At 42.5% G+C, this 15,023-nt stretch overlaps 1 protein-coding gene across 1 annotated transcript in view; it reads right to left on the bottom strand.

The window, feature by feature from the left end:
• Positions 1-1,420: 1,420 nt before the first annotated feature.
• The window catches only part of tmpoa (thymopoietin a), a 34,851-nt gene continuing 21,248 nt past the window's right edge, over positions 1,421-15,023 (bottom strand). Inside the window, exons 2-6 of the mRNA XM_030150563.1 lie at positions 12,161-12,278; positions 11,116-11,259; positions 9,326-9,495; positions 4,433-4,539; positions 1,421-2,547 (exon numbers count right to left, since the gene is read on the bottom strand). Of these exons, the coding sequence (XP_030006423.1) occupies positions 2,118-2,547; positions 4,433-4,539; positions 9,326-9,495; positions 11,116-11,259; positions 12,161-12,278 (969 nt within the window). The 3' untranslated portion in view covers positions 1,421-2,117. The remainder of the gene's footprint in view (positions 2,548-4,432; positions 4,540-9,325; positions 9,496-11,115; positions 11,260-12,160; positions 12,279-15,023) is intronic.

The raw sequence follows: 15,023 nt of genomic DNA, 5'->3' as shown, positions 1-15,023 counted from the left end.
TTTCAAAAATAGTTGGAGTGTCCATAAAGACTGTTTATAATGGAAAGAAGAGAATGACTATGAGCAAAACTATTACGAGAAAGTCTGGAAGATACTATTAAAGAAGAATGGGAGAAGTTGTCACCCGAATATTTGAGGAACACTTGCGCAAGTTTCAGGAAGCGTGTGAAGGCAGTTATTGAGAAAGAAGGAGGACACATAGAATAAAAACATTTTCTATTATGTACATTTTCTTGTGGCAAATAAATTCCCATGACTTTCAATAAATTAATTGGTCATACACTGTCTTTCAATCCCTGCCTCAAAATATTGTAAATTTTGCTTCCCCACCCTGTATATATATATATATATATATATATATATATATATATGTATATATATATATATATATATATATATATGTGTGTGTGTGTGTGTTTGGAAATGTGTGGAAATATGTTTGAGTCAAATAAACATTTGTGTTTTATTTTCTAAACTACAGGCATTTGTCCCGAATTCCAAATATAAATATTATTATTTAGAACATGTATTTGCAGAACACACACATGGTCCAAATCCCAAACAGATGCAGTGTTTTCAGACTCAATAATGTAAATCAAACCACTTCATCTTCATTTCTAAATAACTCAAACTACTGTTGGACCTGGGTCAAAGGTCACACATCCATATTTGGTGGAGTAACCCTGATGTTCAGTGACAGCTTCCACGTGTCTTCTCTGTCCTCCGCTGCTGTTGGATGACTTTATGCAGCTCCTGCCATAGAAGGTCCAGAAGCTCAGACCTGTTCCATGGTTTGGACCATCCATGTTCCTCCAGAAGTTTTCACAGTGGGTTCAGGTCTGGAGATTGGACTGGACCTGACAGGGTCTTCATCTGGTGGTCCGTCATCCACACCTTTATGGACCTAGCTGAGGACAGGAGCATTGTCCTGATAGAAGAACCAGTCCAACTCACAGTTTGGGAACATTGGCAGAGCAGTAGTCCAGTAGTTTTCCACAGTTACTTTTGGATTCCAGTTACTTTTGTGGTAGTAATAGAACTGTTTTAGCAGATTGGAAGAAGATAGTGATGGACACAGTAGTGGTGTTTCTTCTTCTGCTTCTGAAAGAAGACATGGATCAGCTGTTTATTCAGTAGAAGGTGTGTTTGGGTTGGAATTTAGCAGACACAGGAATGGAACAGAATGACTGTCATGCATGTACACATGAGGATTTCACAGGAAAATGCAGTGGGCTCTGAAGTTTTTCCATATATATATGTATATATACACACACACACACACACATATATATATATATATATATATATATATATATACACACACACACATATATATACATATATATATATATATACACACACACATTTTTAAATTGTTAATCAAATTTCAAATGACATTCAATTTTGCACATGAATAAGATGCTTTCACATTCTGTAACTGAATAGTTTATTGAGTAGATATTTAATATTTAGGACAGTGAATACATCTTAAAATAAACCAGAGTATAACATTGAACTTTATTTGAAGAGAACAGTAAGAAAATAGAGAAATAGAATTTAAGAAGCATTTGGATTAAAATAGCACACACCTCCTGTCACCGTCACTAACAAAGATGGTCAAGTACAAAACTATCACTGATCTGCAGCTCATCAGCTGTTAACGAGTCAGAGACGGACACTACGGACCAGTGTGGAAACACATACACACACACACACGCATGCACACACGCGCACACACGCACACACATAATGCTAGCAAAAGTAAATACAATGTTCCACACTTTCCTATGAACGCTCTGTGTGTTGTTTTTGTCAGTGGATTATTAGTAAGTAGCTTTCATGACCTCACAGACTGAGGTCAAAGGTCAAAGTTTGAGGCAGCACTGTCTCTTCACAGTGTGATGCCTTGGGAGTGTCACTGACATGACAACATTGCATGTGTTGATGGATTCACAGAAAACAGATTTAGTCAGAAACAACAGGCACTGATGTCACATATTCTCCCAATGCCCATGAAAAAAAAACAGATACAATGCAAATTCTAAAATAAAATAAAAAATAATATAAACGTTAACAGAAGTGGGCAGGCTGGTTTCCTGGGCAGAACCTGTGCTGGATTATGCGCTAGTGTCGCTGGCTGCTGCTGCTGCTGCGTCTGCCGTGTCAAAGGGGTTGGTGTTGTCGGTCTCCATGGTTTGGTAAACAAAGAACAGGAAGGCAGCGGTCACGGCCAGCAACAGCAGCCTGAGCCACACAGACAGGGGGCGCCGCACCGCCTGGTTCTGAGCAGCAGGGGGCGCTGCAGACAGGAGCCTGGAGGAGGAGGAGGAGGAGGAGGAAGAGGAGGAGGAAGAGGAGGAGGAGAGGGCTGAGGGGGTGGAGGCAAGGAGGCCACTCCCTCTGCTGGTGGTGCGGCTCTCTGCAGACGACCAGAAGCTGCTGGTGGATTTACTGTGTTTTGAAGAGAAGTAGTTCTCATCGTTCCACAGGTCGGAGGACCTGACAGGACGGCCAGCGGCTCCTCTGATGGGCCGTCGACAGGTGGCGCTGCAACACAACACATTTGATTCAGAGTTTTTTAAATGTTTTAGTTGTCAACAGAAGTAGCACATTTTTGTATAAATGTTAAATATATGTTGTTTGTTGAGCATTCGCCCTCCACCATAACATCTACTGAATCTCAACATTTTACAATAACAGGGGTCCAATCCCAGTCCACCCCTTGGCCCCTCCCACTTACCCCCCCCCCCCCCGTTTTGCACGTTCATGTGAAGGGGTAGGGGTGTCCTGATTCTTGAGGAGTCATAGGGGAGGGGCTAAGGGGGAGGGGCTGTTTGACCCTCCAGGACCACACTCCAAACACAGGAGTCTGATAAATTTCCCATAATTCGGATCCAATCATTGGTCAGATGGAGGTAAACACAGTAAAACAGAGCAGCAGTGACCAAAGAAACACACAAATGGACAGATTTACTTCAACAACTGAATCATGTGATCAGCCATTTAATGTCGTTTCAATGTGTTACAGATCGTATTTCTCTGGTTTGTGGTTGATAGACGTAAACAGATGTTCAAAGCCCATGGAACAGAGACGTTCCAGCTGCTGACCACATGGAGAATTCTGTCCCAAACAAAGTTAGAACATCTGTTTATAGTGACATCGATGACTGATGATGATGGAACAGGTCTGGAAGGGTTGGACCATTTCAGAAAGGAATGATTATATCACTACCCCTTAGAACTGGGTTTAAAGGGGAGGGGCCAAGGGGTGATTTGGGATTGGGCCAAAGGAGTCTTCTACAGTGAACTCCTCCCACTTTTAATGAGTGAAGCGCTGTGAAACTCAATCTTCAGTGAACACGTCATTCTAAACATGTTTAATCCTTTGTGTTTTCTGATTGGACGACCTTCTTTTAACAGAACATCTGAACAGATACGACAAAACTAAAATAACTGAGAGTCACTGCAGGAAATAAACAGACTTCAACAACACATGATCTACTCCTCCTCAAATACCATGAATGACCCTGTGGAAAGAAGACGCCTGTCCACATTCTATATATTCTATATACTCTACATATTCTATATATTCTACAGGGTGGGGAAGCAAAATTTACAATATTTTGAGGCAGGGATTGAAAGACAGTGTATGACCAATTAGTTTATTGAAAGTCATGAGAATTTATTTGCCACAAGAAAATGTACATAATAGAAAATATTTTTATTCTATGTGTCCTCCTTCTTTCTCAATAACTGCCTTCACACGCTTCCTGAAACTTGTACAAGTGTTCCTCAAATATTCGGGTGACAACTTCTCCCATTTTTCTTTAATAGTATCTTCCAGACTTTCTCGTAATAGTTTTGCTCATAGTCATTCTTTTCTTTCCATTATAAACAGTCTTTATGGACACTCCAACGATTTTTGAAATCTCCTTTGGTGTGACGAGTGCATTCAGCAAATCACACACTCTTTGGCGTTTGCTTTCCTGATTACTCATATGGGCAAAAGTTTCTGAAAAGGTATGGATAATAGTGTTAGGTATGATTATGACATCAATATATGTTTGGTTTCAAAACAATTGACGTAGTGCCCGCTGAGAAAAAACAACTACATGGTCATTGTAAATTTTGCTTCCCCACCCTGTATATATTCTACATATTCTATATGTTCTACATCTGTCCCTGCTGTAGATTCACACACATGTACAGGCACTAAAGCCACAACTATGGAATATGGAAGCACATCTCCACCAGTAAAAAAAAAAAAAAGTCATGAAAAGTCATAATTATGACTTCTTTCATAATTTGGACTCCGGTCTCCATTGAATATGTGGATTTCTATTTCATGTAGGTTTAGTGGAAACTGAAGGATGATGATGATGATGTGGCACAGACAGTTTTCATGACCTCAGTAATATGAAGACGTTCTTACGTTATTCCTGTTGGACTTGTGGTATCATTGTCGTTGGGGAACAGCTCCTTCAGGACATCTGTCTCCTGTGCCTTTGGTGGCTGCTCACTGGCTGAGATCTTCTCCACCTACAGCAGGAACATCAAACTCCTGTTAGTTCAGCTTCCTCACCCTCCCAGTATGATCTGAACTGGACCAGACCGGTCCAATTATAACAGAATAATATAGAAATGAGGTCAACTCTATACTTTTTTGCATGTTTTAGAGTGAAAAAAGCTAAATGAGCATTTAGAAACAATCCTTTAAACATGAACAACCACGAACTGAAATGTATAAAGAAAAATAAGTGTAATTTGAACCATATTCTGTCTCCGTTTATCATTTACACATGTTCAGAACAACTTACAGATCAACAAATACACAAAACATTTAGGAACAGTAACAATGACAGACGAAATATCATTGAAACTTATTTTTCTTAGACTTTTCAGGTTCATATTTTTTCAGGTTATTTACAGTTTTAGTAAAAAGATAGTTTATGAATGTAAACATTTTCATGTAATTTTCCTTTTTTTTTTTTGCACTAAAAAAAAGAGAAGATTTTGCATTTGTCATTTATAGGTTATTATGATGTTATTGTACTGGTTCTGATCCACTGGAAATAGAACTGGTCTGAACGTGGAACCTGAACTAAAATGATTGTTAATATTTTCAGTGTAATTCTTGTATTTCAGTGAGTCCATCCCTGGGGGGCTGGACTGGATCCTTTGGTGGGCCAGACGGACCCTTTGGTGGGCTGGTTTTGGCCCCCGGGCCACATGTTTGACACGTGTGACCTACACACAGACAGAAATGGAGAATGTTCTGAAGGGTAAAGGGTGGAGGGTCATGAAGAACCTCAGTCTGTTCTGTTCCGCATGACTTTCAAACTGTCACGCGTGTGCGTGTGTTCCTGCAGCTGCCAGCAGAGGTCACCCTGACACAAACTGAACAGCACCCACAACAGTCATGTGACCACTACAAACACACTTTATGCTAACACCATGTTTACAGTGAACCAGCAGCACCAGACAGTCCCCCAGGTGGAGGTCCAGACAGTCCCCCAGCCGGTCCCCTTGGTGGAGGTCCAGACAGTCCCCCTGGTGGGAGTCCAGCTGGTCCCCCTGGTGGTCCCCCTGGTGGGGGTCCAGCTGCCCGTCCTCACAGGGCTCCTGTTGGACACAACTTGCCGTCTTTGTCCCGACTCCACCTGGCAGAACGGTGCCTCCTGTTCATGAACACTGTGTGGGATTGTGCCGTTGAGCCAAGCGACAGTCCAGCTGTCCCAAACCTCCTGCACTAATCCTCAACAGCTGTTCACACACAATCACACAACTGCTCAACTCACTATTACCACCCACACATGAAAAAGGACTGAAGTGTGGACGCGACACTGTCCAACAAGCACAAAGCACCAGTGGGACGAGTGAGTGAATGAAGAACAGGAAGAGGAGGAGGAGGAGGAGGTGTGAACAGACCCTCTGTTCTGTCAGAGAGTTGAACCCTTTACTGTTCAATCAGACTAACACTACTACACTGAACAAAAATATAAATGCAACACTTTTGTTTTTGCTCCCATTTTTCATGAGCTGAACTCAAAGATCGACAGCTTTTTCTGTGTACACACAAGGTTTATTTCTCTCAAATATTGTTCACAAATCTGTCTAAATTTGCATTAGTGAACACTTCTTCTTTGCTGAGATAACCCATCCACCTCACAGGTGTGGCATATCAAGATGCTGATTAGACAGCATGATTATTGCACAGGTGTGCCTTAGGCTGGCCACAAAAAAAGACACTCTAAAATGTGCACTTTTATCACACAGCACAATGCCACAGATGTCACAAGTTTTGAGGGAATATGCACTGGTCATGCTAACTTCAGGAATCTCCACCAGAGCTTTTGCCTGTGAATTGAATGTTCATTTCTCTACCATAAGCCATCTCCAAAGCTGTTTCAGAGAATTCATGAAGAAGACTGCGTGAAGAAAATGGTGGTCACACCAAATACTGACTGGTTTTCTGACCCCCCTGGACCACCCAGTACAGTAAAAGTGCACATTTTAGAGTGGCCTTTTACTGTGGCCAGCCCAAGGCACACCTGTGCAATAATCCTGCTGTCTAATCAGCATCTTGATATGCCACACCAGTGAAGTGGATGGATTATCTCAGCAAAGGACAAAGGAGAAGTGCTCACTAACACAGATTTAGACAAATTTATGAACAAGACTTGAGAGAAATAGGCCTTTTGTGTACATAGAAAAAGTTTTAGATCTTTGAGTTCAGCTCATGAAAAATGGGAGCAAAAACAAAAGTGTTGCATTTATATTTTTGTTCAGTACATGTAGTACAAAATTGGTTTTCATTTTCCACAAAATGAGAATCAATAGCATACAATGATCTACAATTCAACAAGGGAGGAGTTTAACGAACTGAAATACAAGAGTAACTAATAAGAGTGGTGCTGGTCCAGACCCCTGTCCACATCCACATGATCCCTTTGAACATGATTCCTTATATTAGTTCCATTACTTCACGGAACCGAACAAAGCAGGTCCACTCACTGTTCATGCACAGGTGGATCTTACAGATCCTGGAGACCACATTGGACCTTACAGACCCTGGAGACCACATTAGACCTTACAGACCCTGGAGACCCCATTGGACCTGAGACTGGGGACTCACTGTCCTCACTGGAACTGGTTATGCCACTGTCTTAAATGTGTGTGGAAATGACAAAAATAGTCACTTGGCCGATAAAGACCTGGGAACAGGACCGGTTTCCTCCTCAGTGGGTCGGACTGGGATCAGGACCGCTCTCCTGTTTCATCAGACCCTTAGGGCCATTGGACTAAAAATCCCTTCAGAAATACACAAGGACTTTCTGATGAAAAAGGGGGAGACAACAAGCACTGGTTGGTGACTGATATGGTGGTAAACCCCCCCCCCCCCCATTGGAGAGAGGGTAGAGTCCATGCATCCAGGGTCCAGGGTCGTGGGCAGATCACATCCAGCAGGTGTCGTTCCCACACTAACAGCTGACTCCAGTCACACTCTAAACCTTACGTAGCTCATTAACTTCACTTAATCTGATTGAACCGTTGGGACAAAGGTCCACAAAACCCTGGATGAGGACCACCTAGTCCACCTAGAGCCCACACCAGGACTGAAAACACACAAACACACAGCTCCTGTCAGCTGTAGTATCTCCTACCAACCTACTGGTGTTCACCTGTCTCTGTCGTCCACAACAAACAGGACCATCATCTGACCAGCAGGGGGGGCAACAGCCCTCCAACACCAGGACTCTGAGGGTCTATGGAGGGCAGGACCAGGGGTTGGGGGTGGTGAATGAATGATCAGAACCACAGCTGGAGGAACGGGTGGAGGTGGAGAACGTTTCAGCAGACACAAGAAACACAGAGACCAGAAAAGGCAGAATGTGAGAACGCCAAATGAACTGACAAGAGCACGGATGAAGATAATCCACATCATGTGGTTTCACTGGGACCTGAGGGGACTGGACCTGATCCACTGAACCCACAGGCCCAGACCGGTGCTGATCCACTGGACCCACAGGCCCAGACCGGTGCTGATCCACTGAACCCACAGGTCCAGACTGATGCTGATCCACTGGACCCACAGGCCCAGACCGGTGCTGATCCACTGAACCCACAGGTCCAGACTGATGCTGATCCACTGGACCCACAGGCCCAGACCGGCGCTGATCCACTGAACCCACAGGTCCAGACTGATGCTGATCCACTGGACCCACAGGCCCAGACCGGTGCTGATCCACTGAACCCACAGGTCCAGACTGATGCTGATCCACTGGACCCACAGGCCCAGACCGGTGCTGATCCACTGAACCCACAGGTCCAGACTGATGCTGATCCACTGGACCCACAGGACCAGACCGGCGCTGATCCACTGAACCCACAGGTCCAGACTGATGCTGATCCACTGGACCCACAGGCCCAGACCGGTGCTGATCCACTGAACCCACAGGTCCAGACTGATGCTGATCCACTGGACCCAGACTAGGCAGAACTGGACACTGACCAGCCCACCGGCTTTGGAAATCTACAACTTCACAACTATTATTACGGAGCTAAAACACAGGGGTCGCACTCATTTATCAAGGTCAAATTCAAGCACTTTTAAGGGTCTTTTAAGGGTTTTTTAAGGGTCATTTCCACCTTATCTCTGGAGTCAAATCCATATCTACATGAATACATAAACTCAGGATGATTATTGTCACTTTTTATCCCACTGATGTTCATTATATTATGTATAAACATGTAAAATTATGTTTCCTAATAGCAAAAACTTGATAAATTAAAGGAGAACACACAATTTTGTCCTAAAAAGTGAAGGTACTTGGTGTTCTTCAGACACACTGGAACCAAACAGACCCAGACTAAAATAAAACTGGACCTGGAGTTGACCTGAGAACACCTGGAACTGACTTGAGGACACAAAGGGTTAGATTTAGACAGGTGTGCCTTCTGTTATGGAGGACTGAACCTGCCACATTGACAAATCTATACAGAAATATAAAAATGGCTTCATAAATTAATTTCTGTACCATTTATTTATCCATTTTGTCCTTATTTATATTTTTCCTTCTTTAATTTTTATCCCTGCATTTATTTCTGTGTTGCTTTCTATTTACATTTCCTTTATGTCTTTTCTTATTTATTTCTATATTTTATTTTCATTTGATATCTTCTTAATTTATTGGCTTTTTTAAATTCATAGTCGTATTTACCTTGTCAGTATTCCCCCTTTTACATATTCTTGTGTCTGTCTGTCTGTGTGTCTGTCTCTGTGTGTCCTTCTGTCCTTTTCAGGGACAGGTGTGGACCTCCTTACTCTGCTGTGTTGGCTGCTGCTGCTGTGGGTGCGGCTGCTGACGGCCATGCTCCCTCGGCTCCTCACCGGCCCCTCCACCACCGGAGTGGGTTCAGGCTCCGTTACTGCCACTGGCTCTGGTTCTGGTTCTGGTGTGGGGTCGGGTTCTGGTTCCGGTTCTACTGTTACCTCTGACAAACACATAACAGACAAAAAAAACTGTCAGGTCAGAAAGGTTTGACGGTACATGAGCGATTCACTGGAACACATTATGGACACGTCTGATCTGTCTGGGTAACTGCCTGATACTGGCTGATACTGTCTGATACTGGCCAATACTGACCGATACTGTCTGATACTGCCCAATTCTGTCTGATACTGGCTGATACTGGCCGATACTGTCTGATATTGGCCGATACTGGCTGATACTGGCTGATACTGTCCGATACTGTCTGATATTGGCCGATACTGGCTGATACTGGCTGATACTCACTGATACAGTCTGACACCGGCCGATACTGTCTGGTACTGTCTAATACTGACCGATACTGTCTGATACCGGCTGATACTGTCTGATACTGGCCAACACTGTCTGATACTACCTGATACTGGCCAACACTGGCCAATACTGGCTGATACTTACTGATACAGTCTGATACTGGCCAATACTGTCTGATACTGACCAATACTGTCAGATACTGGCCGATAATGACCAATACTGTCTGATTCTGGCCGATACTGGCTAATACTGACTGATACTGGCTAATACTGTCTGATACTGGCCAATACTGTCCGGTACTGGGTGATACTGGCCGATACTATCTGATTCTGTCCAATACCGTCTGATACTGGCCAATAATGTCCGATACTGTCTGATACTGGCCGATACTGGCACATACTGGCCGATACTGTCTGATACTGGCCAATACTGTCTGATACAGGCCGATACTGTCTGATACTGGCCGATACTGACCAATACTTTCTGATTCTGGCTGATACTGGCCAATACTGTCCGATACTGGGTGATACTAGCCGATACTGTCTGATTCTGTCCAATACTTTCTGATACTGGCCAATACTGGGTGATACTGGCCAGTACTGTCTGATACTGGCCAATACTCTCTGATACCGGCTGATACTACATCAGGTGAAAACTTGAATGTAGATGCCACTTCATTTGCCTGTTGCTGCTGCTCATGTTCCACCACTTTAACTGTTACTGTTGCTGCACTGTGAAATTTTGTACATACTGAGAAGTTATTTTATTATTTTTTATCTTTAATTTTTTGGGGCATATTTTTTATGGTAGTTTTATTCTACCCTACTTACCTTTGATATATTCTATTTTAGATGTTATTCTTTCTCTTCTTATGCTACAAACGCAGACCTGGGGAGCTGTATCATGTACCATTGATCGAATGACAGTAAAACTGAGTCAGATTCACCCTCATCCGACAGCACTGCCTGGATACCACCATATTTATGAATAATTAGGGCTGAGTGGGTCAGATTGGTCTGATGAGGACTGTAAAGGTTAAAGTGTAACCTGCAGCTGGCTCCTGTGAATACACACCCACTTACATTCAAATGTTTGGGTATCCCTTGAAAAACACCTTCATTTGGTGAGTCTAAGGGTTTTTGTGATTTCCATTATTCCAGCTAAATTCATCTGTGAAGACACTGAGATGGTCAGCTTCAGGCAGAAAACAGATTTAAAGTGGTCTGTGAGAACACTGACAACCTTCAGGTTCAACCAAACCAAAAACAGCCTCAGTTTAGTGTGAGGTGGGTGTGTTTAAGGGGGTTCTTACCGTCCTCCTTGTCACTGTAAAGGTCCGACTCAGAGTTGCCATTGTGGTTTATCTCTGTGAGGACCAGTGTCGGAGGGGGCACCTGCACCGGCCCATCGTCCAGCAGCTTCTGCAGCTTCTTCTCATACAGCTTTCTGGTAGATGCTGGAACAGGAAACAGCCCTTTAGAACCTGTTGTGGCAGTAGTTCAGAACGCCAGTACGCCTTCAGCTGTAAATTATTAATGTCAGTAAATGTGTGTTCAGGGGAGTGGCAGATAACAGGAGTGAAAAGGAGGCAGATAACAGGAGGTAGAAAACGGGAGTGAACAGGAGGCGGATCACATGAGTGAAGAGGAGGCAGAAAACAGGGGTGAAGAGGAGGCGGATAACAGGAGTGAACAGGAGGCGGATCACAGGAGTGAACAGGAGGCGGATAACAGGAGTGAAGAGAAGTCAGAAAACAGGGGTGAAGAGGAGGCAGATAACAGGAGTGAACAGGAGGCGGATAACAGGAGTGAACGGGAGGCAGATAACAGGAGTGAACAGGAGGCAGATAACAGGAGTGAACAGGAGGTGGATAACAGGAGTGAACGGGAGGCGGATAACAGGAGTGAACAGGAGGCGGATCACAGGAGTGAACGGGAGGCGGATAACAGGAGTGAATGGGAGGCAGATAACAGGAGTGAACGGGAGGCAGATAACAGGAGTGAACGGGAGGCAGATAACAGGAGTGAACGGGAGGCGGATAACAGGAGTGAACGGGAGGCAGATCACAGGAGTGAACAGGAGGTAGATAACAGGAGTGAACAGGAGGTAGATAACAGGAGTGAACAGGAGGCAGATAACAGCAGGTCCTGCACCGCTGGCACACAATGAACTTCAATGTGGAGGACTGCGGGTGCAGGACACGTACAACCATTGAGCTAACATGTTGGTAGTACGAAACCGGCAGCATAAACAAAAACAAACTTTCTTCTGATATGGAAACACTTTCATTTGCGCCCCCCTCTCAGCCTTCTCCTTCCACCCCCACATGAGTCCACATGGGCTAAGCGTGAACTCACCCACTATGGGTCCTGCATCCACACCGTGCTTCAGCAGTTCATCCCTCAGACCCTCGTCGCTCAGGACACTCACGTCCAGCTGGTCCGGCGGAGCCCGGTCTGTTTTCCTGGGGGCTTTCTGTAGAGGGATGACACAGGAACACTTTATACGGAGACAGTTCTGAAAGGACTGAAAGAACTACTGCACCGCAACACACTGACAGTGTCCAGAGTAGGAGGAAACTAAGGAGAAAAACACTGAAAATGAGTAAATAAATATTTAACAACAATACAAAACTAAGATTTTACAATGTAATAATAATTAAGAAATTATTTAAAATTAATTAATTAATAATAAGTCCCACTTCATCAGAGCCTCCAGCATCTGTGCTGTTGTTTACGTACTCCAGGTGGATGTTAAAGGGTTTAAAGGGTTAAAGGGTTTTAGTGACAGTTTACTGACTGAGCCCCTGAAGCACAGACACTAGTCCCTTTTCCATCGTCCATCTGAGCTAAACTTTCCCCATATTTATATAAATGTGTTCAAAACAGAAGTGTGTAATGTTGGTTTTTCCATTCAATCCCAAATGTGCTGATTAGTTTCTGTATTCTGGTAGATGTCAGTAGAAGTCATCCCATAAACATGAACATAAATCTGTGTTGTTTTGAATCTAGAATGCTCGTTCCCCCTCTATCTCCTACTAAATTCTAAAATGATGTGGTTTCCTGGTGTGTCCACACATACCCACACATGTTTGGGTTCAACTCTTCTTCTTCTCTTGTTCTAACATCCGTCAACATCTGTTTGTTTTGGTCATGTGACTCTAGTTGGACTCAAAGGTCTTTCCATTACAGTTTTGTGTCATATATAACTTTAACTATGAAAAAACACCGCTAACAACAACAACTATTCATTGAAAATGTGTCCCACCTGGCCTCATCTTCACCTATGAAATCCAACTGTGAACTTTCCATTTATTGGTTGAATGACTCGTCTGTTTATGAAGCATTCCGACCGTTACAGAAACCTGTTTACCAGGTTTGGAATCAGACATCAAATCTGTAAAGCTGTCAAGATAATAACCTTCTAGTTGTGAATAAATGTCATAAATAATTTAGATTAATGATACGTCTGTTCACTGGTATAGTCCAGACCAGGTGGGTCCAAACCCGGTCCTTGAGGGCTGGTATCCTGCATGTTTAGGATGTTTCCCTCTTCTATTCCATGGTTCTCATTCTTCTGCAGAACATGATGATGAGCTGATCATTAATTGAACCAGGTGTGTTTGAAAAGGGAAACATCTAAAACAGGGGTGTCAAACTCATTTTGGTTCAGTTCCATATTTAGCCCAATTTGATCTCAAGCGGGCCAGACCAGTAAAATAATGACTTAATAACCTATAAATAATGACAAATCCAAGTTTTTCTTTTTTTTTTAGTACAAAAAAACCCAAATTAAATTATGAAAATATTTACATTTTACAAAAAAGGTGTGAATAACCTGAAAAAACAGAAATTTCATTTTGATAAATTAATACAATTTTAACAATATTCTGCATCAACTTATTATTTATACAGGGTGGGGAAGCAAAATTTACAATATTTTGAGGCAGGGATTGAAAGACAATGTATGACCAATTAGTTTATTGAAAGTCATGAGAATTTATTTGCCACAAGAAAATGTACATAATAGAAAATATTTTTATTCTATGTGTCCTCCTTCTTTCTCAATAACTGCCTTCACACGCTTCCTGAAACTTGCGCAAGTGTTCCTCAAATATTCGGGTGACAACTTCTCCCATTCTTCTTTAATAGTATCTTCCAGACTTTCTCGTAATAGTTTTGCTCATAGTCATTCTCTTCTTTCCATTATAAACAGTCTTTATGGACACTCCAACTATTTTTGAAATCTCCTTTGGTGTGACGAGTGCATTCAGCAAATCACACACTCTTTGACGTTTGCTTTCCTGATTACTCATATGGGCAAAAGTTTCTGAAAAGGTATGGATAATAGTGTTAGGTATGATTATGACATCAATATATGTTTGGTTTCAAAACAATTGACGTAGTGCCTGCTGAGAAAAAACAACGAAATGTTCATTGTAAATTTTGCTTCCCCACCCTGTACATGTACATTTACACACAGTGTTACATAAACATTTGGTAACAGGCAGAATATTGTTAAAATTTTGGAGTTTGGAACTAAAATTTGAACAATTTCTACAATATTACATCTCTTATTATTAACACAGCTACAGATCACAGTGGATCCATAAATGCACAAAACATTTAGTAACAGGCAGAATATTGTTAAAATTGCACATTTGAAGTTGTTCACCTTTGTTTATATTTATGTATTTATTTGCATTTTATTGTGAAAAAATAGTTTTGTAAATGTAAATATTTTCAAAGTGTAATCTTATTTTTTTAACTTAAATTTTTCACAAAGAAAATTTGTAGTTGTCATTATTTATGGGTTATTGTGTTGTTATTTTTACTGGAGATCACATTGGTCTGTATGTGGAACCGAAACCAAAATGATTTGGACAACCTTGACTATTCAGGTTAATTTTTGCACTTTCATCCCACGGGCCGGAATGGAACCTTTGGCAGGTCAGTTTTGGACCCCGGGCCGCATGTTTGACACCTGTAATCTAAAACATGGAGGACACCGGCCCTCCAAGACCAGGTTTGGACCCTCCCTGGTACAGACAATATAACAACACATATAACAGACTTAATGAAGAACTACAGAAAACAAACAGAAAATGAAAGATAAAAACAAAGAACATTTGGAGACAGTCAGATGATCTTTTAAATTTGTCCTCTGTGGAACTAAAAAAGGACTGTCTTCTCTTTGTCCAAAACCTCCGGCCCTAATGCT

This window comes from Sphaeramia orbicularis, chromosome 12, assembly GCF_902148855.1.
Source record: "Sphaeramia orbicularis chromosome 12, fSphaOr1.1, whole genome shotgun sequence".
In the NCBI taxonomy this organism is placed as follows: domain Eukaryota; kingdom Metazoa; phylum Chordata; class Actinopteri; order Kurtiformes; family Apogonidae; genus Sphaeramia; species Sphaeramia orbicularis.
This window is presented reverse-complemented; position numbering and strand designations above follow the sequence as displayed.